The following is a 25576-nucleotide window of genomic DNA, read 5'->3' on the forward strand; positions in this document are numbered from 1 at the left end:
GGGGGTGGGGTTCATCCCATGAACACAATGTCAGAGGAAGAAGAGTTTTTTCTGTTCAAGAACATCTCATCGGTGGGGCCCTGGGATGGGCCTCAGTACCACATTGCCCCTGTTTGGGCCTTCCACCTCCAGGCAGCTTTCTTGGGCTTTGTCTTCTTTGCAGGGACACCACTGAATGCCATAGTGCTGGTGGCCACGCTGCGCTACAAAAAATTGCGACAGCCACTCAACTACATTCTGGTCAATGTGTCCCTTGGGGGCTTCATCTACTGCATGTTCTCTGTCTTCGTTGTCTTCGTCAACAGCTGTCATGGATACTTCGTCTTTGGCCGCCATGTTTGTGCTCTGGAGGCTTTCCTGGGTTCCGCAGCAGGTACTACAGGGGAAGAGGGGTCTGGGGAGGCAAAGGACACTACTCCAGGAACTAGACTATGGGTTTGGAGCAGGCCCCCAAGTTGACTATAGACATATGACCAAAATAAAATGTTTGAGTCTTAAACTCCACTCCAAATGTATCAGGCCAATTCTCTATCTTTGGGCTTGCTCTACCCATCTGTCTTCCACTGTACTTGCCAGGCTGGATGGGGCTCTGTCTATCCTATTCTCACATTTTGTCACAGGTCTGGTGACAGCCTGGTCACTGGCCTTCCTGGCCTTTGAACGCTACATTGTCATCTGTAAGCCCTTCGGCAACTTCCGCTTCAGTTCCAAGCACGCGCTGGTGGTGGTTCTGGCTACCTGGATCATTGGTGTTGGCGTTTCCATCCCACCCTTCTTTGGCTGGAGCCGGTGAGAGCACAGGGAAGTGGTGCTGACTTAGTTGGGGGTTCAGGTTAAAATGGGTAGAAAGAGAGATTGGGTATAACCACTTAGTCTTTGACCTGTATTTTTTTTTGGTGTAGTAGGTGAGGCAAGAGCTGTGGGAGATGAGCATCAACACTTTGCAGTTGGAATTACTGTGGCCTCTACCAGAAAATTCCTCTGCCACCAAGTACAGTGTTGAGTGCCTATAATCCCAGATTCAGGAAGCTGAGGTGGGAGGATCTAGAGTTGAGATCAGCTTGTATAACTTAGTCAGACCCTATCTAAAAAGTTAAAAAAAAAAAAAATTAAAAGGAAGAAAATTCCCCTGTCCCAAACCTGGCACTCTCTAAGTGGAGAACATAATCCAGGATTCTCAGCCCCACTCCACTGATTCTTGTGAAGAACCCAGAGTAAATGAGTTCTTGGTCCTTTGCAGGTTCATTCCTGAGGGCCTTCAGTGTTCCTGTGGTCCAGACTGGTACACTGTGGGCACCAAATACCGCAGTGAATACTACACCTGGTTCCTCTTCATCTTCTGCTTCATCTTACCTCTTGGCCTCATCTGCTTCTCCTATGCTCAGTTGCTGAGGACCCTCAGAACTGTGAGTGGTTTTTGAGAATCAGGGAGAAACAGACCAGGGGTCTCCAGGAGAGATGGAAGAGTAGGGACATGCTGTAGAACATAAGGTATCTGGAAATGTTCATGGCCAGATAACGGGTATCTAAAAAGCAGTAAAGGAAGCGGTGGTGGTGGGGGGGGATATGAAATGGAACGAATAAGGGAGTATTGCTGCTTAAATTGGTGTAAAGAGATGTATGCATGTGATCCCTTCCATCACTGTAGACCAGAAAGCTACCTCCACCCTACTGTCCTCAAGGGAGGAAAGCCAACAGAACCTGGCCAGAAGCAAGGCAATCAGAGTGAATGTTCCCAGTAGAAAAGGGTCCAGAGATCTGGGGGAAAGAGTGATGCGATGCTCTCTATGCTCTGCCCCAGGTGGCAGCTCAGCAGCAGGAGTCAGCTACAACTCAGAAGGCTGAGAGGGAGGTGAGCCGCATGGTGGTAGTGATGGTGGGATCCTTCTGTGTCTGCTACGTGCCCTATGCTGCCCTGGCCATGTACATGGTCAACAACCGCAACCATGGGCTGGACTTACGGCTCGTCACCATTCCTGCCTTCTTCTCTAAGAGCTCTTGCGTCTACAACCCCATTATCTACAGCTTCATGAATAAGCAGGTAAAGTTGTCTATCACATTCCCATAAGGTCCTGGTCCATAAAGTCACTGTTTTTTTTCCAACACCTTTTAACTCAGAACACCCTAGACCTACTCAGAGGATTTCTAGGAGTGAACAAGGGAAGCCATGGGAACCTCAAGGAGGCTAGAAAGCCCCTGGTAAGCACAGGGAGGAAGGCATGGTACTTAAGATAATAGAATCCAGGAAGGATAGAACTTGAGCCAAAAAAAAAAAAAAAAAAAAAATCAATCTACTCCCAAGAAAGGGCTCTGAAAACGTTTTGAAACCTTTCCCTTTCAAACTCTAGCATGTAGAAACAAGTGATTCTAGACTGGAATTTAGCTAGGTATCAGGATAAGAAAGACAATCAAAACCACCTGAGATATTGGGTTGTGAGAGGCTGTTGGGATACAAAAAATAAAACTTTCCCCCTATACTTCCTGATGTTATCTTCCTTTTATTCATCTGCCATGGGAACTATCTCCAATTCTGCCTTTCCCTCCAGTTCCGAGCTTGTATCATGGAGATGGTGTGTAGGAAGCCCATGACAGATGAATCTGAGGTGTCCAGCTCCCAGAAAACAGAAGTTTCCACTGTCTCTTCTAGCAAAGTTGGTCCCAACTAGGAACCCCATGTTGACCTGTTTGCAGCCAACTAGAACGTCATTTAAGTAAGTTTTCATGTTCTCCATCAAAAACCTAACTACTAACAACACAGTAAGGAGATGGGAAGGGGAATGAGGGCAGTTTTGTGAAGTCAATTTTTTATTTTTCTACTATTCCATTCCTGTCTATAAAGCTGTTTCAGCAAGGTCTACTTTAGACCACCCAAAAGCCATTTCAACAATCACCAGTTTCTACTCCTAAGAGGCACCCTTTACAGCATTTGGAGAACCATAAAAGAGCATAGCTGGTTTTTCAGAGTGTAGATAACACTTTTGTTCCTTTTGAGTGACCTTTCTCCCCCTACTGAGGATCAGTTCTGAAGTGATGTATTCTGAATTAAAGTGCTTTAGAAATATATATTATATATATATAATATATATATTTTATATATATATAATATATATATATGAAATCAAAAAACAAAAACAAAAAACCCCTTGGTAGACCCCAAATGAGTGTGAGAGAACTTCCTTATGCTATCTCTGCAAGTAACTGCTATAGCTTTGGTAGGGATAACTATGTCTAGAAGCCCCTGAGCCAGGTTTATTCTTAGGTGCTTCCCCTTGCCTGCATTTGGCTAAATCAATATATGTTTTAAGCTGTGTGTTTATTAAAATAGTTTAATTACCTTGATAGTCTCAAAATTAATTTGCATATCTTATTATCCCTTATAAACTATACCAAAGTGTTTCACTTTATAGCCTCCTTCTACTCCCTGAAGAAGAGCCTTTTTGAATAAAACCCAAGATAAACGCGTATATCTATCATACAAAGAATGGTGTCTGTTGGTATCAGGTATGCAATGAGCAGCTGGGTTCCTCTCCAGTGACATGACCTACAAATAGCTCAGAAGGATTATAGCTATGAGAGAGGATACTAGGCAATTTCAGAAATAGGAGAAAAGGAGTAATCAGTTTGAGAGAAGGTAGTACTTTCTCTGAGATTGAGTGGTGTGCTGAATCTTCTAGGAGGTCCTTTTCTGTAACATAGCATCCATAATTCTAAGCTAGAGCTCCATTCCCACAAGAATGAAGGACGCATATCCACAATGAATGTAAACGGTTTTATTTAGAAACAGATAGGTACCTGTTTGCATTATAGAATATAAAACTTGGTTTACACTCTATAAAAAATAACCAATATCCAAATTTAAGAGAACTAGCACTCACAGAATACATACTGTGGGTGTAGCTACTCATCATCAGCCTCAGGTTTGATTTAAACAAACAGCCCCCCCCCCCCAAAAAAAAAACCCACCCTCCCCCAATAAACCACAAACACTCCAAGGGGCTCATAGAGATGAGAGTACAATGCTTGCTGGCGAGTCCCCACATCCAAAAGCTGCCATCCTAGCAGATTATGGTTTGCTGTCTAAGTGCATGATTCTATGTCATGCCTGTGCTCTCTGCACCTAATAAACCTTGAGGCTCATACAGTTTATAATGTGCCCTACCTAAGCTAGGGTGGTGGCATTATTTATTATCTCTGGTGTTAATAAAAAGGGGGAATCTGGAGGTGGAGAATGTCCATTATCTATACTGGGGTTAAATGTAAAGAGTATATCCTCTATTGAGAGCTTGATGCAAAGGCCGGGGTGAAGTGACACCTGGCTCTTAACCACACCAAGCAGCTCACCTCAACAGGATTGTGGAAGACCAAGGGATATACCTAGGTTCAGATACAATCATCACTCAGCACCACCTGAATGTATTATCCAGCGATACAGAAAATAATAAAGGTTTTATATATATTTATCTTAGTAACCTGAGGGCTAAAAAGATTTGGAATAGTTCTTCTCAGAAGAGGTCCATCAGTAAGGGACTAAAGTGGACAGTTTATTATATAAAATATGGTTAAAATGGAGTTGGAAAGAGGGTGGTTTCTTCAGCTCCTTTTATAGGGTTCCTCTCTTTGATAACAATAGAATACCTGATGATCCAGGACAAACCATTTTTGTTTTTTGGCATCAGAGAGGGAGGGAATGAGGGAATGGGGTGTGATGGTCAAAGGCAGGAGGAGTGAGCAATGGTCCTCAAACCAAAGAGTCCCCTATCTGCAGGTCCTCCTACCCTTGAGTCTGAGCTCAAGCTCTAGGGTGGACACAGAGAGGCCTGGTAGTGAGTGGTTTGCATTCCAAGGTATGAGGATCCCTGGTAAAGTCAGCAGCACCTGGTTTTTGGAAACCAGCCCACAAGATAAGAACACTGCAACCAAGCTTGTAACTAATACTGCTATTTAACTATCATCCAAAAGAGAAAAGGGGAAGAAATCCCCACTACATTGGGAGGGTTTAAGCTTTCATATAAGATGGTCTAAATAATCTCTTCATTTGATCTTAGGGTTTCTTAAGCAAATTCCCATTCAATGATCGTAACTTGTTAAAGGCACTTTTTATGACATGATCGGAAAGGATTTTTTTTTTTTTTTGGTACTGGGAATTGAACCCAGGATGCTCTATGACTGAGTTACATTCAGCCCTTTTTATTTTTTATTTTGAGACAGGGTCTTGCTAAGTTGCTGAGGCTGGCCTCAAACTTGAGATCTTCTTGCCTCAGCCTCCCAAGTTGCTGGGATTACAGGCATGTGACACCATGCCGGCAAGGAGTGAATTTTAACTGCAATGACATCAAGATTAATTCCTGGGGAAGAAGAGCCTCCTGGAGAACTTAAAGTGATTTCAACAGGCAAATAATGTTGTTGTGAGCATTTCAACAGATGCACACCCAGAAAAAAATGTATGCCCTGAACACACTTATATTGTTCCTTTAGTTTTCCAGCTGTTTCTAGCTGGAAACTGCTCTATAAAAAGCTAGAATTAACTCTGTAAAGAGACTGCACTCACTACTTGATTGATTTTTCAAGACACTGGCCCTAACTTCCTATCACAGCTGTGCTTGACAAAATTAGCAAGTAACTAGTTCTACAGGGGAAAAAAGAATAAAGTCAAGTTGAGTCAAGCTTTCTTAGAGCACAGGGATTCTGTCCCTGACCAGAAATGGCAGGACCAATTGCTGAACCCATAGCAACTGAATGCAATATGAAATGTCAGTACTACATGTGAAATGTAAGACTTTTCATAGGCAAGATTAAGTGTTCTCTCTAAATATAAATCATGGAGCATATAATTTTCCTTGCTTTTCTCAACACTTCTTATTGATCTCAGGCTTAAAATATTAGTTAAATGAGAATTATAAAAATTATAAGGGGTTGAGAAAGAGTAAAGGGCTAATTTTTGCCTACAAGTGTGGGTTGAGGATCTTGATCCTTCATATCATACTCCCAACTAGAGAACAAATACAAAAATAAACACACCATGTTATACATTATACAAAGTGTAAATCTACAAACACAAGTGTACTAATTAGAGTTGTTCCTCAGAAGCAGTTCCCTCCAGTCCCTTAGAGAGGAGGAGGAATGGGGACGGGATGATTTTCATTATTTCATACGCCTTTTCATGTCTTAAAAAGTTTGTAATAACAGTCTCAGTAGCGCAAACAATTTCATGTGAAAACAAAAGCTGTAAAAATAAATTACTTTTGAAGAAACACGGGTTCCTCTGTCTGCAGCTCAGAATTCATCATGTCGTACTAAGGCCTCCCCAAAATCTGTGGCCTGGCTGCCCACAAACAAATCATACTTGTCAACAATCTCCTCCTTAGTAAGCTTGCCATCCTGAAATCAGAGAAAGCAGTGAGTTGAGGCAGAATATTTCCTATTCCAAATACAGAAATACTACTAGAGAACATGGGTTATTCAGGATTTAATTAAATGTGAATTCAACCTAAATCTTTCTTCCATATATACACAGAGGGAGAAAATAACAATGAATATGTTTCTCTTATTAAGAAAGTTAAAACTGAAAGGGTGGTGATTAATATAGCTCAAAAGTTCCAAGACTGAGGAGCAAACTGTTAACATGTAAAACATCTGTTAGATATGGGCAAGAGATGGCCAATAACAAATGAACAATACTTCAGAGTGAATCAATCAAGTTGCTATCTAATAGGAACAATGAAGTCTGCCAGTATCAAATCTAGCCTGCACCTCCTTCTGTCCTTGCCATCAACCAGATTAGATACACCCAAACAAAGACTGACACACACCTCAAACAGTATTAAGATTCCCAAGGGACAACTGCTCATATTTCCTTCCCTCATGTAGCTAAGACAAGGCAGTTGGCAACTGAAGTGACTGAGTAAGAACTCAAAACAGAACAACCTTAAAAGGTTTCTAAGATTCTGCATCTGAAACTGAAGATTAGCCTAGATAATACAATATTCAAAATAACAGAAATACCCATCTTTAGACTTTTAGTTTATTTTAACCACAATACTCAAATCTCTGTCAAAAGTGACAGAGTATAGTGATAACACTATTCTTTTTTCTTTAGTTGTAGTTGGACACAATAACTTTATTTTATTTATTTATTTTTATATGCTGCTGAGGATAAAACCCAGTGTCTTGCCCGTGCTAGGCGAGCACTCTACCACTGAGCCACAACCCCAACCTATTAACACTATTCTTAATGAACGGTATATCTCAGATAATCGATCAAGGACAATTTTAATAGATTCCAAGGAAAAGCTGATTTATAACTCTCTATTAAAAAAAAAATTTAAAGTACATTTAAGAAGGAAATAACCAGCAGGCAGAATGAGTAATAGGTTAAAGAAAAAAAAAAAGAACAAAGGAAGTAACAAAGCAAAAAAATAAAAAGAAAATTTCCTGAGTATCCAAAGATAATAAGTGATGCACGCTGTGTGGAGGCAGGCTACACAGAGGCTCTTTTATGCAGCCCAGGTTCCTCCAACACCTTGAACACTGGGCAGAGATGACTAAAATGAGACCAGAGAGCAAGTGTTGCCTTCAAAGTTTTCAACTGCCAAATTTAAATCCTAAGCAGACACATTAATTAAGATCTTAAATGCTCTATGTATCTTGACAAAAAAAATTTTAGGCAATTTTTTTAGTCTGTTTTCCTTAGAAACAGACTCATATTACTAGGCTACTTTGGCCTGTTCAGACTTACCTTATTTTGGTCTGACTCATAGACTAGGTGCCTAGCTTCTGCCTCTGCATGGTCATAGTCTGAGGGGAGTATCCAGTCTTTGGTTTCTTCCTTGTCCATCTTCCCATCACGGTTCTTATCTCGAAATTCAACAAACTGCTCTCGCTCTGTCTTCACCCATTCTGGCTCATCTGCATTTCCATCATGGCTGTACATGTCACCTGTGTGCACAGAAATACATACAAAAAAAAGTTTGTCTTTTTCCAAAGACTGCCTCATGCTAATTTGGTCTAACCCTTCTTCATCTGTTTTCAACCGAACAGCAATTTATATTGGTACTTCAGGCCAGAACCCTTAGAAAGAAGCTTATTTTCCTGAGATTAATTAATAATCTCGCAAAAAGACCATTTCCAACTATTGACTTTGAGTTACACAAAAGAAAAGAGACGCCTTATTATCTTAAGATATACAGAAATAAGATGAGTTGATCAGCACCATGACAGGTGGACTAGTTATTCCCAACATTTTATTTTGACATATGGTAGCTACTTAAATTGGACCACTGGTATAAAAAGCACAGTTTTAAATTCTCTGGGAAACTTAGAAATGTTATGTCATAAGCCAAAACAAACTACCAAACCAATTAATCAACTCCTACATAAAATGCATTATACCAGTGGTCTTTAGTCAGGGCAACATGCCCCTGGGTAAATAGGAACACTGTCAAGGAGTACACAGGAAAGGACCAGACAGGAAAGAATCAAATTTCATGTCCTGAACTTTCAGTTTCCCTAAAAAGCTTATCTGCAGAATATAGCTCTGGCCCTCAAGGCTTCTTTCCTGTCTCCCCTTTACCATTATCCTTTCTCACTGTATACAAGAGAGGCATATTCTCTCAGCCATTGTGAAACTTTACAATGTAAAAAGCTCCACTCCACGATGATGAAAAAAGTGCCAATTAGAAACATTAGTGTTGGTATTAAGAAAGATGTTTGAAAAATGCATAACAAATGTTAAAGACTTTGCTTAAAAAAAAAACCAAAAACCTGAAAAGAGGTTTTAATTGAGTTTTAGCCATGGGATTATTAAAAATAATTTTTGATGACAGAACAATTGATTTTTTTCATATAAGTCAAAAGGTATTCCAAAAACTAAATGATACTGCTATAAAAATATTCCATTCCCATCAACTTATATAAATAAGGTCTCTTAGTATCTATTCTTCAAAAAAATAAAATTAGGAGTTAGTGTTGAATTATTTTACTTTAATGGGAAGTAACTGCCATCTATAAATACAAAACTACTAGGAAAAAAGGTAGCAAAGAGATACATTGTTGTTTAATATGAACATGTTTGTAGTAAATGTTATTTTGTCTGTTTCTTAATAATTGTAACAGTAAATGAACCTAGAAAAGACTTAAAAACATTTAAAAACAACACTTAAACATACTTAAGAGCTTAGGAAACAAGTATTTGTATATATAGAATATACTTGCATAACTACGTAAAGGTGATTTAAGGCTTTTAGATACTTCTGTGGGGAAAGTAAATTAAAAATAGAATTAAGAAAGGAGACAGTATAAAAAATAGTAGAGAATTGCTAATTCAAGACAATACTATTTCTTGTCAGTTTTGTCATCAGTAAATGAGAAAAAGATCCCCAAATGCCTACAAAATTAAACAAACAATTGTAACCAAGCAATGGTCACACTATTACCAACTGAATGCTATTATTTAAAATAATACATTACCAAAAAACTATTTCATTTTTAATTGTTCTTAAATGAAGACATAGCAGCTAACATTTATTGAGTAGCTTATTGATTTCTAGGCATTATAATAAACATTCTACTTATACTATCACTTTATCTCCCTGAATTATTTTAGGACAAATCCCAGGTAATCCCTCACACTATGTATTTTAGAATATATCTGTTATGTTTTATAAAATCAATTTCTTCATATAATCTTAATACCCAGTCCAAATTTGAACTTTCTGATTCTTTTTTTAAAGTTGGTTTGTCCAAGCTGGCCATGGTGGCACATGCCTGTAATCCCAGCCTCTCAGGCTAAGGCAGGAGGATTGCCAAGTTTGAGGCTAGCTCCAGCAATTTGGCAAAGCCCTAAGCAACTCAATGAGACCATATATCAATGTGAAAAATACAGAGGGCTAGGGATGTAGCTTAGTGTTAAAGAGCCCTTGAGTTTAACCTCCAGTGACAACAAAATCACAAAAAAGCAAAAACAAAAATAAAGTTTGTTCAAATTATTCACATGAATGATGAGTAGGAAGTAGCTATGGTGTTTACTTTTAATTTATCAAATTTTAGAGATATATTTCAGAACTAAGATACTTCATACTATATCTAATTAAATGCACCTGCATCTCATGTAAGACATGGGAGCAAACCTAAAAAGGATAAACAGTTTCTGGAAACTCTAAGCAAAGGAGTTAGTCAGTACTGTCATTTTCTAAAACCTGGGGATTAAGAGCAGATTCACTCACTTCCTCTGACTTTATCTCAAGAAGTTCTTCAGAATTTCAACCTTGCCAAATTCTCCAGGCTATTATAGTATATTCAGAAAATGTATTTATATGAGGTTCAGAAGCCAGGGTCCTGTACCAATTACTCAAGGGTCAAGAAGACTTATTTACAGTATACAGATTGGAAAGTTCAGAATTAGAGAGGGAATGGAAATATGTTTAAAATACATAGTTTTCCCAAAGCCCAAAAAGTTTTGATAAGCAGATGCTGATCCATAGTGTGTGTGTGTGGGGGGGGGGGGGAGGTGAGGGGTGTAGGGAAGATGAAGGAACTTTGGATTCTGCAGAGGGGAGTGAGGGGAGGGATGGGGCTGTGGGGAGGGGAAGGATGGTAAAATGAGACAGGCATTACAGCCCTATATATATGTATGATTACACTATTGGTGTGACTCTATACCACATACAACCAGAGGAATGAGAAGTTGTGCTCCAATTGTGTACAATGTGTCAAAATGCATTCTACTGTCATGTATATAACTACTTAGAACAAATTTTAAAATATATATATTATTTTCATAGAAGCTAGAAAATACAATATAAGGCTGGGGATATAGCTCAGTTGGTAGAGTGCTTCCCTTACATGCACAAGGCCCTGGGTTTAATCCCTACCACCACCACCGAAAAAAAGAAAAGGAAAAAGAACCCAATATAATGAGCATTTTAGGGGTAGATGAGTAAAGACGTAAAAAATATTATTTGAATTCTACTTAAAAAGGATTTAATCTGGGGCTGGGGATGTGGCTCAAGTGGTAGCGCGCTCGCCTGGCATGCGTGCGGCCCAGGTTCGATCCTCAGCACCACATACAAACAAAGATGTTGTGTCTGCCGAAAACTAAAAAATAAAAGTTAAAAATTCTTAAAAAAAAAAAAAAAGGATTTAATCCTTGGATAATATTAAGAATCAGAAACTTTTTGGTTGAGATTAAGAAGTTTTTAGAAATACACACTTATTTTAGAGATGCATAACCAAATGTTTAATAGATGAAATGAGACAATGATTAGGATTTACTTCAAAATAAGAAAGGAAGCCAGGGACTGGGGTTGTGGCTCAATGTTTTATGTCCAGCACCTCATTAAAAAAAAAAAAAAAAAAACCCGAAATCAACAAATAAAGGTATTGTGTTCATCTAAAACTAAAAATATTTTAAAAAGAATGATGGCTTCTTTACCAGTTCTGCCTTCCTTCCTTCCATTTATTTTTTTTAAAAAAGAAGGAAGCCGGGTGTGGTAGTATATGCAATTTGGAGGCTGAGGCAGGAGGATTGCACATTCAAAACCAGTCTTAGCAATTTAACAAGGCCCTAAGCAACTTAGAGAGACTCCAGCTCAAAAAATACAAAGGGCTGGAGCTGTGACTCAGTGTTAAACATCCCTGTGTTCAATGCCAGGTACAAAAACAAAACAAAACAAACAAAAAAAAGGGGAAGAAGTGAATGTGGCAGAGGGTTGATGGTTGTTGAGGCATAGGGGTCATTATATTCTTCTAATTTTGTGCATGTTTACAATACTCTGTAATAAATTGAAAAAAACAAAAGAACTAAACAGCATAACTCTGAGGCCTCTTATTAATGCTACTTGTAAGAGGCAAACAACTTTGCTTCTTTATGATCTTTTTCCTCAACAGGACAGAAACTGGCACAGCCCTAGAAACTACAAAATGTATTGGAGAGACTTTAAGATTTATAGAGACCAACACCCCAGGTGTAAAAGTGTCTCCATTAGTTACTGACTTATAAAAGGAAGTAACACACAGATGTGCACACATACTTGATAGTTCTGGTAGTTTCAAGATATAATCCCTGTGCTTTTTTTTTAATCTATTATGATGCAGAAAACAGAAGTATCTCCTTATGTGGCAGAAAACAGAAACATCTCCTCATGTGGCCTCAATGCTTGGCAAGTGATAATAGTGATAAATCTAAACCTAAACAATGATGATAAAATGGCAAAAGAATGAAAAAAAAAACATTTAAAAGTAGAAAATCCTATAAATGTCAACATGGACTCAGAAAACACACTCAGACATTTATCCACTATCCTGATGAACTCCAATTAAAAAAAAAAAAACAAACTTTGGTGGGGGTAGCTATTTTCATTGCTCATCCCTCTTTCTCTAGTAGGTATGATTAGACAATATCTAAGTAGAGACTGTTCAATGCAGCTTAATGACAGGTGATAGAAGTAGGTCTTTAGTCTCCCTTACAGACTTAAAATAAGTATTTCAGGTAAAGATAAGAGATCTAAAAATAAAGCAGTGGTTCACTAGAATAAGTTATTATAAGCAAAAATAAAATGTGAAATATCAACAGAACAGAGAACTCAGAAATCTACACATCTATAGTCAAGTGATTTTTTTTCAATTTTGAGGATTGAACAGGGCCTCATGCATGCTATGCAAGTGCTCTTCCACTGAGTTACATCCCCAGTCTCTAGAGCCAATTGATTTTTTAAAAATATTTTTTTAAATTGTAGATGGACACAATTTTATTTAGTTTTTCTTAATGTAGTGCTGAGAATCAAGCCTAGTGCCTTGCACATGCTAGGCAAGTGCTCTACCACTGAGCCAAAATGATTTTTGATAAAGGTGCCAAAACCATACATCAGAGAAAGGACAGCCTCTATAATAAATGGTGCAGAGGAAATTGAATATCCATATTCAGAAGACCAAAACTTGACCCTCATCTCCTACCACATACAGAAATCAACTCAAAATGGACTGAAGACCTAAATGTAAAACCTGAAACTTTAAGAAGTACTAGAAGAAGACAGAGAGGAAACATTTTTTTTAAATATTTATTTTTTAGTTGGACACAATCTTTATTTATTTATTTTTATGTGGTGCTGAGGATCGAACCCAGGGCCTCGCACGTGCTAGGCGAGGGCTCTACTGCTGAGCCACAACCCCAGCAGAGAGGAAACATTTTTAAGACATCAATATAGGCAGTGATATTCTGGATAAGACCCCCAAAACCAAAAACCCAGGAAACAAAAGTAAAAACAGACAAATGAGATTATATTAAACTAATAAGCTTCAGTATATTAAACAATGAAGTGAAGAGAAAACAAGCAGAATGGGAAAAAAATGTCAACTATTCATCTGATAAGGGGTTAATATCTAGAATATATAAGAAACTCAACAGCAAAATAAACAAACAACAAATAACCCAATTAAAATGTGGGCAAATGATATTTCTCAGAAGACATACAAATGGCCAAGCATGTGTGTGTGTGTGTGTGTGGTATAAATAAAATGCTCAACATCACTCACTAATCATCAGGGAAATGAAAACCAAAAATTATAATGAGGTACCACCCCAGTTAAAATGGCTATCAGAAAAATAGACAAAAAAACCAACAAATGTTAGAGAGGATGTGGAGAAAGGAGAACTCTTATACACTGTTGATCAGAATGTATATTAGCACAGCCATTACAGAAAACAGTATGGAGATGGGGCTCAAGGTTAAGCACCCCTGAGTTCAGTCCCCAGTACCATGGTACTAAAAAAGAAAACAATATGGAGTCCTCAAAACAACAACAAAACCTAACTAAAGACACATGGATCCACTCATTTCACTACTGGTTGTATGTCCAAAGAAAATGAAATCAGTATATCAAAGAGATAGCTGTGGGCTGGGGTTGTAGCTCAATGGTAGAGTACTTGCCTAGCATATGTGAGAAGCACTAGGTTCTCTCCTCAGCATCACATAAAAAAATTAAATAAAGGTTAAAAAAAAATAGACACCTGCATCCCCATATTTTTGCAGCAATATTCACAATAGCCAGGATAGGCAATAATCAACTAAGGTATGCACTGATGGCTGAATAAAGAAAATGTGGTGTATATACACACAATGGAATGTTATTTAGCCAAAATAATAATAATAAAATCTCTCATATCCAGCAACACAGGTGAAACTAGAGGACATTTATATGTTACGTGAAATAAATCAGGCACAGGAAGAAAAAAACGGGGGAGGTTGGGTTGTGGCTCAGCTGTAGAGCACTTGCCTAGTGTGTGCATTGCCCTGGGTTTGATCTTCAGCACCACATAAAAATATACAAATAAAACAAAGGTACTGTGTCCAACTACAACTAAAAAATAAATATTAAAAAAGAGAGAGAGAAACAGCATATTCTTTTCCTAGAAGGAAGTTAAAGAAGTTGATTTGATAGAAGAAGACAGTGATTGTTAAAGGTTAGAAAGAGTAGGGGGAAGGTAGATAAAGGGAGGCTGGATAATGGACACCAAAAGATAAGTCAGACAGGAGAAATAAGTTATAGTGTTCTATAGCACTATAGAAAATTACAGTTTATAACAATTTATTATTTATACTTATAGAACCAAAAGAGAGGAATTCAATGGTTCCCAACACAAAGAAATAAAAATGTTTAGGAAAGGCTAACTACACTGATTTGCTCGTTATACTTTGTATACCTATACCTCATCATACTGTATATTGTCATACTTACCTCATCAACATGTACAATCATTATATATAAATTAAAAATTAAAAGGATGCTCAGTGATAAAGTGCTTGCCTAGCCTGGGTGAGGCATTGGGTTCAATCCAAAGTACCACCAAAAACAAACAAACAAAGAATAAAGATGTGAAGTATAAAAATATCTAATATGTTTCAAAATAGAACAACATTTGTAACAAGGACATTTAGTAATTGTGAAATAGTTTATTCAACTACTTGGTAAGACAAGTAGCTCTTTTTTTAAAAGCCACAGGAAAATCTTCAAATCATTCTGATAAAAAAGAACCAGAGCTTTACTTGGAAGAAATTAGCCCCAATGACGGAGTATCCTGCCCCCAAGAAAATTAACAGATAACCAAAAAGGAAAATGGAAACAGAAAACCAAAACAGAAAAATAACCCTAAACAAAAAGAAAACTAGTGCCAGACAGAAAACATGAATACAACATAATGAAAAGACAAGGTTATTAGAGAGCTGATCCCTCAAATAACCAGCTCTTTTAATCTACTCCCCAGTTCTTCTTCCTGAGTTTCTGAATGCCTCTCTGAGCTCCCTGTAACTATTTACTATCAATTCATCAGGGCATCTGGGATACTCTATTATCTGTGCTGCAGAAGATTGTAAGCACTAGCTACATGTAGGTATCAAATCCTTGAAATGTGACTAGTCCACACTGGCATGTGCTATACATAAGTGTTAAAAAATTTTTTTTTTTTAGTTTTTTTGTGGTACCAGGGATTGAACTGAGGGGCACTCAATCACTGAGCCACATCCCCACCCCTCCCCCTCTTTTGGGAGGGGTACCAGGGATGGAACTCAGGGGCACTCAACCACTGAGCCATATCCCCAGCCCTATTCTGTACTTTAAGAGACAGGGTCTTGCTGAATTGCTATCACCTCACTTTTTGCTGAGGTTAGCTTTGAACTTATCCTGAGCCGCTGGAATTACAGACTCAACAATTTATATTAATAAGGGGAAATTATAGTATTTTGAAATATCAAATGCAATCTTGAAATTAATCTCATCTTCTTCTTTTTACTTTTTTTGGGGGGGAGGCACCAAGGACTGAACCCAGGGGCACTTAGCCACTGAATCATATCCCCAGCCCTTCTTTTTACTTATTAATGTAGCTATTAAAAAATAGAAATTACATATGTGGGTCACATTTCCATTTTGATTGGTTAGTGCTACTACAGATAGTTTACCACAACCCACTATTCATAACACTGGTATGGTTTAATGATCTCTGAAGAGCTGAATCATGGGAAAAATTGTTTCTATGGGTGATTACATCTCCCCAAATGTCTCAGCTTTTTCTAAGGAAAAAACACTTGAAAAAGAAACTTACCAATATACTCTTCTAGATCAATGAAACCATCGGCATTTTTATCTATATCCTCCATTGTTTCCTAAAACAGAAAAGAATGAATTTCAAGAAGAGTATGATGTATCTGTACGTTTAAAACCATAGGAAAGTGATGTTTTTCTAGCTAGAAAATGGTAAAATATTAGTGTCTCTGAGTTATAACATCCCCAGTCCTTTTTTAATTTTGAGATAGGATCTTGCTAAGTTACTGAGACTGGCCTCCAACTTGCAATCATCCTGCCTCAGTCTCCCCAGTCACTGAGATCACAAGGCCAAATATTGGCAATTTCTTATGCATTAACCTAAAATAACTATATGAGTCTTCCTAAAATAACTATGAGTTTTCTTGAAAGAACACTGACACTGCTTAAAGATGGTAGCTCTTGTCATGCTAATAGGAGATGTGACCATTAATTATGTCTACATCTATAGGAAGTCTATGTTATCAGTAATTGCATTCTGTGAAAATTCTTCAACATCACTGCTATTAGTTTCTGGTAATTGATCGGGGGATATTTTTTTAAAAAGGATTTTCCTACCAATGAAATGGCAAAATACATCATTTGATGTCAAGTCATGTCATGACAAACAGAAAGCCTAAGGCACTTAGGAAAAAACCATGACAGAGCCAGGCACTGTAGCAATTGCCTGAATTCCCAGTTACTCAGAAGGCTGAGGCAGGAGGACCACAACTAAGCAAAACCCTGTCTCAAAATAAAAAATTAAAAGGGCTGGGAATGTAGCTCAGTTTAGAATACCCCTGGGTTCATCTCCACTATGGATAGTTGGATGGATGGATGGATGGATGCATAGTAGGCAGAAGGCAGGCAGTGACAGAACCTGGACTCTGAATCCAGCCAGTACTTGAAAAACTAGTCATTCTTCCAAAATTACAGGAAAGGTTCAAGAGAAACTGAATTCCTGTTCAGAACCCCGATCTCACCCACCTGCACTACTATGTCTTTCATATAGTCATATTCCTCAGGGTGCAGGAAAGCTGTGAACTCTTCCTTTGTGGCAATGAGGTCTCCATCCTTGTCTGCCATCTTAAACCTCCGCTCATCTCTAACCATCATCTGTTTATAGTTAAATCCATCATCAGGGTCTGGATCATCTAGAAAACAAACATTTAGGTCAAATATGGAAAGAAAATACAAAAATATATAGTATGGACAATCAATTTCCAAGAAATAAAAAACCAAGCGATGAAGAAATAATTCTTGATTATACAGGTAGCAGCCTAAAGACATACAATTTTGGGATGAAGCTCCAGTAATCAATCATATCTCAGTCAGGTCCAAATTGAAGTAAATGTCTGCCAATCAACATGGAACTCTGTCTCCTGGGTTACTTAACTCAACATGTAATGTTTCATTGTTATTGATGTTAAGGCTTGAATTTCCTAGTTATATATGGAAGGCAGTGGTGGTTCTAATGCCATACTGAGTTTGAAGTCTACCATCCCTAGCTGTGTGGCCCTGGGCGAATAACTTAATTGTGTCTCAGTCTCATCTGTAAAATGAGGATAATAATGATGCCTGCCTCACTGGGTTGTTATGAGGTTCAAGTGAGAACCAGCAACAACAGAACTAAGTCAAGCACTTAGAACAATGCCTGGCATATAGTTGGCATTCAATAAATGTCAATTATTGTTATTTTTATTAAACATTAATAAGATAGATATCAAAGACCTTCAGCCTCATTTTAAAGACATTTGGAGTTAAGCAACAGAACATCACCTCTTTAAGAGGTTACATTTTACCTATCATGAGTTACATGTATTATTTATCTTACACTTACATGAAATTCTAGAAAATACAAACTAACCTAGAGTTACAGAGAGTAGGTCAGTGGTTGCTTAGGGACAGGAATATATGGAAAGTAAGATATGAGAAAATTTTTTTGGGAGGGAGAGGTGATAGATATGCTCACTATATTGACTGTAGTGATGGTTTCACTGGTGTATACATATATCAAGACTCATTAATTGTGCATTTTAATATGCAATTGTGCATTGCTTAGGCTGTTATTTAAAAATAGACATTAGATTACAACTGAATTTAGTCCTATTTGTTATAATGTTTAACCACACAAGTAGCAGATACTATAAGAATCTAGAAGAATAAAATTTAATTTCCATAAGCTGAAAAAATGGCAAAGGAGTTAACCACAAAAAATAAAAAAGTTATTGAGTTACTGTATAAACCAAATAAGATAGCAGATGTGAAGATACTTTGAAAAGACACCACGTTAAAGGTAAGAAATTATTGTTCCTGTAATATATAGATTAAATAAAAAGGGCACTTTTTTTTTAAGACCTACAGGGCCCCTTTAACAGAAAGATCATACCACTGACCTCTGATATTGCAGTTCAATCTTTTCATATTTTAAGCATAGTTTAAAAAACAAAACCAAAAACGGATCTATTTTGAGAGCCAAGCAGCTTGAAGCTTCTTTCTTTGTTGAGTGTCAAAAATATAATGAGACAGCTTATTGCCTCATAAGGCTTTGAGACTCTATATTTGAATACTGAAAGCCAGAACAGGAGGGAGATGCAGAATTTATGGAAAATACCATCTTTCTCAGATACTAAGTCATTTCTTCTAAACAAATACCAAATTGCAGTACCAACTATGTATCAGAAAGAAGATAAGAGAAAAAGTCACTTCACATTTCCAGATTAGATTCTCAGCTAAAAGCCCTCCTCCCCTACTCTGGGATAAAACGTGGTGACTAGCATCAAACAACCTAATAGCAACATGTACATATAAAAGAATGGAAAAGGATGCAATGCATTATTTTTTAAAATATTTTTTAAGTTGTAGATGGACATAATATGTTTATTTATTCATTTATATGTGGTACTGACACTTAAACCCAGGGCCTCACTCGTGCTAGGCGAGCGTTCTGCCACTGAGCCACAACTCCAGCCCCGCAATGCATTATTTTTAAAGATGAAATTTATACACCTACAGTCCTGCTTGGGCTTCTATACTTATCCTAAGCACCATTTTATAGACTTTCCTGGCCTGTACACAGCCTCTGGTTGGCCATTTAATCTAATTTTGGTATAGGCAGAGAGGATTTTAGTATTTGGTATTTTACTTGGGGTACAGACAATATTAACATTCCTTTTGTGAAGAGTAGATTAATTGAAACAGATTTTAACAGCCAAGATTGAATTGAGAACACATTTTCACAAAAACTCTCCAGCACTTTTCTAATCCAACTCATTACCCACTGAGGGCTATTTCCCCACAGGCTTCCTGGGAAAGATGCCTTATAAAGACATTGCTTCTCCAGTCAGTGCTTCAGCTTGTGAACAGTTTCAGGCAGTAGGAATACCCATTATATTGAATCATCTGCCCTGTGAGGCAACAGAGCTCTCAACAGATTTTTATGCACATAATCATACACAGTTGAAGCAGCATTCTGGGCAGCATTTTTGTGTCTAGGTCTGAGCTAAGATTTATTAATGTACCATTTTGTTTACATCACCAATAGTCTACCCTTTGCTTTATATTTATAATTAATTCTAAAAAGTCAAGAGGGTGTTGGGCCTCAGCCAGAAAATAAGAAACACAGGATGACTCTCCATTTGTGCTGGCTTTTTAATACACATGTTCTTTATTGAATGAATGATATGTTTGGTTCTTGGCTAAATGTCAAGTATTGAGAGAGAGATTACCACTTTGGTCTTAGGAATGAGAACAAGCCCTACACAGAAATAAAAGTCTCTTCACCAGAAATGTATGCACTCTTGTAATTAACATGGACAGCTGGCTATCTTGTGGGGAAACAGATCTTTATATATACACTACTAGTCAGTGGTGGAGAATGCTTCCTTTAACTTAATTTTGCCTAATTTCCAGGATAAAAATGCAAAAATGCCATTTATATATTTTTGTCACAAATGGTAACCATGTATAATAGAGGAATCTCATAAATAACACCCTAGATCATCAAATCCATAAGACTGCCACCTAACTATTCCATAGCAGGCAAGTATAGAAATGCCAAAATCAAAGAAAATTACTAACAGGTGGCCCAAAGAAGCAAAAAAAGCTACCAAATCAACAGAAAGCAATCAAATAACATTTATCTGCCTTGGAGCATTTGCAAAGCAGGCTGATAAACTCATGTGCCAGAGAAAACAAATGGGAAATCTTTATTTCTAAACTTCAGTAAGCAGATATACTGAAGCAGTTAAATTTTATCAAGGGAAGCTGTTTTATTTGTATTTTATTTTAAGAAAAGCAGTGATTTTCTTCCTCTTCTCCCCAATTATAAAGGAATCTAATTTGGTTTGAATTTCAGGTCCACCATCTTTGTGTGACTGGATTAAGAGACATCCAAAGGTCTCTTGCTTTTCATCATTGGAACAATGCAGCCTTTTAAATGAGATCTACTCCAAAAATTGTTCTTATGAGGGATGATAGAAAAAAATGGTAAAATATTTGCAATGCTAATGATGTAGAAGATGCTAGACTTCAGAAAACCACAATTAAGCAAATTTAAAAATACATAATATACAAATTTAAAATTAATAAGATGCAAGGAAATCAGTTCAGTATTGAATTATTTAGGATAGGCACAATTTCTTCCTTTCCTTTACTGTGTGACCCATTTGTTTCTTTGACTCAAGACCATTGTCTCGGCCAAGCTGACATCTTGCCCCTTACCCAGGTACGTGCCATAAGTCACGTTTCTGTACTCATCCCAGGAGATTAAGCCGTCTTGATTCATATCAAACTCCTGCCATTGGTTTTCAACATTGTCATATATGTATTTCTTCTGGGCGTGTTTAATCCAGGTTTTCAGCTCCCCCTCCGTCACAAACCCATCTTTATCCGCGTCTATTTTATCTACAATCATTCTACAAGACAAAATAGTTACGTTTCAAGGTGCCGGCTCCACAAGACTTTTTCCCCCAGATAGTAGGGACCTACCTAAAACGTAGCCGTAGGTGGCATTTTTATACTCTTCCCAGGAAACGAGGCCGTCCTCATTGAGGTCATGCCCCTTCCACTGTCGCTCTACATCCTCGTAAATCCAGCGCTTTTGTGCAAATTTAATCCAGTCTTTGAGTTCATCCACAGTGACAAACCCGTCCTTGTCGCCATCTATTTTACTTACAATCTTTCTGTAGAAAATGCAGAGAAATCCAGCAAGAGGTTAAAAGGACACAAGGCTCTGGAAATAGCCAGGTGTGTGCTGTGACCATAGGTGTTATCCAGGGCTAACACAAAGAAATAAAAAAAATTGTCTCTGAAACAAAACTGCCAGACAGGCAACTGAAAATTTTTCTCTTAAGTGGCCCATTCTTGCCTATAGTGAGCCATCTGGTTAAGATAAATACAAGCTGTAGCTTGTGTGCTGAGACCAAAAGCAAACCCAGTCTAACTCTTTGGTTAGGTCTGAGCCTATGGTCAGAATTTCATGGAATATCCATGCCCATCTAAGTTCTCACACTACACCAAACAGGTAAACCTCTATATTTTTTCTTTATTACACTTAAAGGAGAATCTCCATTTCTTAGTAAATAATCACAATTGTTGACAATGGTTTTCTAAAAATTCAAAATATTTAAATCAGACTTTTAAAAATGTAGATGCTTTTGGAAAAAACATTCTTCTTAAAAATATCACTTATATTTCAAAGCAAGTTTATTATTTTATTTTTTTGTACCAAGGACTGAACCCATGGGTGTTTTATCACTGAACTACATTCCCAGCCCTTTTTTATTTTTTATTTTAAGACAGGGTCTCCCTAAGTTGCTTAGGCTGGCTTTGAACTTGTGATCCTCCTGCCTCAGCCTCTTGAGTCACTGGGATTAAAGGCATGTTCTACCACACACTGGCCAAAGCAAGTTTATTTTTAAAAATAGGTACATAGACAGGATACTTATCTAAAACTCTGAGGAAATATAGTAAAAATGTATATCTTTGATGAGACTGTTAATAAGCTGAGAGGGTTAGTGTGAAGATTATAAAGCTAATCAATCTACTTCTCTGCTTTGTGAGCTTCTTTCTTCCAGATCTGAACATCTTAACTTAGGGATTTAAAAATATGTTCATGATATGAAAATTCCTGTTTAAAGATGCAATCATTTACTTATAGAGGCTCAGAAAAATCAAGCCATATAAAATAAGTTTATGTGAACAGAAACAATCAAAACTTCCAAAAAGATGTGAAATTTCAGCTTACTACTATGCTTGACTGAAAAAGACTGTCCCCTGGTAATAAATGATGGCTTTTCCCAGTTTGTCTTAATTCCATTAATATAAGAAAGTGATTAGATCAAAGAGTATTGGTGACACTGTGAATACAATTTTGATACTAATATGGCATTAGCCATAATTGCATATTGCATAAACCCTACAAATAACAAGCATTTTCCTTCACAGAATATGTAATCTTGTAGCCTTAACTCTAAAATGTTAATATATATCCTCCTTTAATTACACGAACATAATAACAGAACTTTTTAAAAACTTCACTCATTTTTTGCAGTAGTAGAAATGTTAGGTAAGTGCTCCACCACTGAGTTGCATCCCCAGCCCTTTTTAAATATTATTTTGAGACAGCATCTAAATTGCCCAGGCTAGCCTCAAATTTGTGATCCTCCAGCTTCATCCCTCCCAGTATCTGGAATTACAGGAATGTGCCACCATGCCTGGCTTTTTGGCAACTTTAAATCTATAGAATTTAATCAACATTAACAGAATTAAGTTATACCAGTATCAAAAACTTCTGCATTATCTATAATGGAATCCAATTTTTATTAAAATGGCATTGGCTACCAATAATGCCATTGCACTATTAAGAAAAAAATGGCAAGGTATCAAAACTTCTACCCTCAAATGATATTTTTAAACTATTATAAATAGCCTGAGTGTATCACCCAGATTAATAAAAGACATATGACTATTCAAGATGGGATTTTTAAAATGAAAGTGGTTGAATAGCATTTTAGTCAATGGAAATATCCCAAATGTTTAATGTATGTTTTTTTTGGTACCAGGGATTGAACTCAGGGCCACTTGACCACTGAGCCACATCCTGAGCCCTATTTTGTATTTTATTTAGAGACAAGGTCTCAATGAGTTGCTTAGTGCCTCAGTATTGCTGAGGGGTGGGGGGGGGCTTTGAACTTGTGATCCTCCTGTCTCAGCCTCCCAAGCTGCTGGGATTACAGGTGTGCACCACCATGCCCAGCAATATTTCTTATTTTGTGAGACACACATGGTCTGGCATGAGAACATATATGCACATACATGTATATGACAACACTCTAATAAAAAAGTGATTAATGTCTTGCTGTTCATGCAGCTTGCAGGCAGTTAGTTATGAAAGTATATCAGACACATCCTATTTAAGGCATGAAGCTCTTAATTCTGATCTTTAAAAGCTTGTGTTAATTTATGAAGCTAATGGCATAGTATACTATGACAGTGGAGAATCCTATAGACATAGTTATGATGCCACTAACCAGCACTTATTCTAGGACAGATATAATGCACTTAGTGGACCTCCTGTTATTACAGTTACAAGGTAACACATGTCTCTACACATTTCAAGTGGCATAAAGATGACCCTGAGTTGTTTTTTAAAATTTGGTCAATAAATGGCTCTAGAAGGAGGTATAATAGTCCTGAAATTTTGGGTATGTAAAATTTTATATGTATAGATCCATACATGTGTACTTTTCTAAGGAAGAATACTTATTTTCATTAGACTTATAAAGTGTTTGCGCCTGTGATCCCACAAAAGATCATAAATTGCTATAGTTCATTTCTGTAGTAAATATATCAAGGACAAGAACTTTTTAATATTAAGGCATACCACCTCAAAACAAAAACCTTCATTTGAAGGATACATAAGTAAAAATCAGTGCTTTGCAGGGAGAGGGAGAATGATAATATACATGCAGAAAAAATTTCTTATTTGTCAAATCTTAATTAACAAGAAAAAGGTGTGAATAGTTGTATGTTAAAATTGGGGGCTGGAGTTCTATCGCAGTGGTAGAGTGCTTGCCTAGCATGTGTGAGGCACCGGGTTCGATTCTCAGCACCATGTAAAAATAAATAAAATAAATGTGTCCATCTACAACTCTCTTAATTATTTGCCTTATAGACAAATGAGAAAAAAGGGAGAAATCTAGTTTTCAACTTCTAGTATATAGTTACCTGCCAAAACAATGTTTAGAAATGCCATAGTAAATAAGTTTTTTGTTTTTTTTTTTTAGTAACCTGGGATTTTTGCTTCCAATAGTATGTTACTGCATATACTAGGGATATTTGTCACTATCTCCAAAATTTGGGAGAAGCAAACAGTACTTAGTTCATTCATATTCTAATTAAATACAGTTCACTTATGTGTTGAACCTTTGATATTTGCTGAGAACAGAAAGGAACATCTTTTCCTCTACTGAAAACTGCTAGCAAAACTGTTCTACTGCCTGCAAAGAGACAGAATATCTACCTTAAATGACCAAACCTAAAGGACCTTCATTATTTAAGGGTAATTCTGTGAAGCAATTTTTGCAGATTGAATGTAGGATGGACAGGTACAACATTAATAGGCACTGACATACAGGCTGAGAACACCCTCATGAATCTCTATTTTCAGCATGGAATATTAACATAGTTACATGATTAAAACTGAAAGTGAGCAGTCTCTCAAAGTTAGAAAAGCAACCTAACAAGAAGACTTTTATTTTTTTTAAGTTGTCGATAGACCTTTTTATTTTATTTATTTACATGTGGTGCTGAGAATTGAACCCAGCAACCCCAGCCCAAGACTGACTTTTTGATAGATGGTTTCTTTCTTTTTTCTGAACCTACAGCGCTTAACCACTGAGCCACATGACCAGGCTTTTTTTTTTTTTTTTAATATTTTATTTAGAGACAGGGTCTCACTGAGTTGCTAAGTGCTTTGCTAATCTGCTGAGACTGGCTTTGAACTCACGATTCTCCTGCCTCAGCCTCTTGAGTTGCTGGGAATACAGGCATGTGCCACTGCACCTGGCTGATATATGGTTTCTATATCTAGCCTCTTTCCTTTATTTGATGATACTGGGGATTGAACTCAGGGGCACTCTATAGTACTCAACCCTTTTTATTACTAGACAGGGTCTTACTGCATTGCCCAGCCTGGCCTTGAACTTGTAATCCTCCTGCTTCAGCTTCCTAAATTTTGGGTATTATAGAAGTTTACCACTGTATCCAACTATATCTACTTTCAAATGTCTTGGGATAGCTGGTTGTATAGCAAAATCTTTTAATTACTTTCTGTTACTGTTGAAGAATAAAATATTGTACCTTTTAGTCAGCAGATAACACAAATAAAGAATGTTAAATTGAAGTATAAAGTAAACTCTATAATAATGCCTTATATCATAGCACTATCCCCGATGGCAAAATATTTTTGGAAATTACTGAGTGGTACAACTTCCACACAAATCTC

The 25576-nt window shown here is 37.2% G+C and overlaps 2 protein-coding genes across 6 annotated transcripts in view; one reads left to right on the plus strand and one right to left on the minus strand.

Annotated features, from left to right (window-relative positions):
- Nucleotides 1–6251, plus strand: Opn1sw (opsin 1, short wave sensitive). 3 transcript variants are annotated; one of them, XR_013435249.1, is made up of 7 exons: nt 1–373; nt 621–789; nt 1241–1406; nt 1802–2041; nt 2547–2711; nt 3408–3501; nt 5209–5240. XR_013435249.1 is itself a non-coding variant. In XM_005319430.4 (6 exons), the coding sequence occupies exons 1-5, from the start codon at nt 19–21 to the stop codon at nt 2664–2666; spliced, it is 1050 nt and encodes a 349-aa protein (XP_005319487.1). In that variant the 5' UTR covers nt 1–18; the 3' UTR covers nt 2667–2711; nt 5209–5240. The 3 variants fall into 3 exon arrangements, 2 of the variants coding, with proteins under 2 accessions (XP_005319487.1, XP_021578081.1); XM_005319430.4 differs by lacking the exon at nt 3408–3501; XM_021722406.3 differs by lacking the exons at nt 2547–2711; nt 3408–3501 and having other exon boundaries at nt 5209–6251.
- The window catches only part of Calu (calumenin), a 32643-nt gene continuing 10817 nt past the window's right edge, over nt 3751–25576 (minus strand). Inside the window, exons 3-7 of one of the 3 annotated variants that reach the window (XM_013356041.4) lie at nt 20791–20984; nt 17056–17222; nt 16091–16151; nt 7736–7935; nt 3751–6378 (exon numbers count right to left, since the gene is read on the minus strand). In XM_013356041.4, coding sequence (XP_013211495.1) covers nt 6274–6378; nt 7736–7935; nt 16091–16151; nt 17056–17222; nt 20791–20984 — 727 coding nt within the window. In that variant the 3' untranslated portion in view covers nt 3751–6273. Of the gene's footprint in view, nt 6379–7735; nt 7936–16090; nt 16152–17055; nt 17223–20790; nt 20985–21057; nt 21252–25576 lie in introns of all 3 variants that reach the window. The other 2 variants (XM_005319429.4, XM_078040272.1) reach the window with 2 other exon arrangements.

This window comes from Ictidomys tridecemlineatus, chromosome 2, assembly GCF_052094955.1.
Source record: "Ictidomys tridecemlineatus isolate mIctTri1 chromosome 2, mIctTri1.hap1, whole genome shotgun sequence".
NCBI lineage: Eukaryota > Metazoa > Chordata > Mammalia > Rodentia > Sciuridae > Ictidomys > Ictidomys tridecemlineatus.

Coding starts and splice junctions, on each gene's coding strand:
- Opn1sw (XM_021722406.3), top strand. CDS start 19: ATGAACACAATGTCAGAGGAAGAAGAGTTTTTTCTGTTCAAGAACATC. Junction 374..620: donor TTTCCTGGGTTCCGCAGCAG/GTACTACAGGGG, acceptor ATTTTGTCACAG/GTCTGGTGACAGCCTGGTCA. Junction 790..1,240: donor CCCTTCTTTGGCTGGAGCCG/GTGAGAGCACAG, acceptor GGTCCTTTGCAG/GTTCATTCCTGAGGGCCTTC.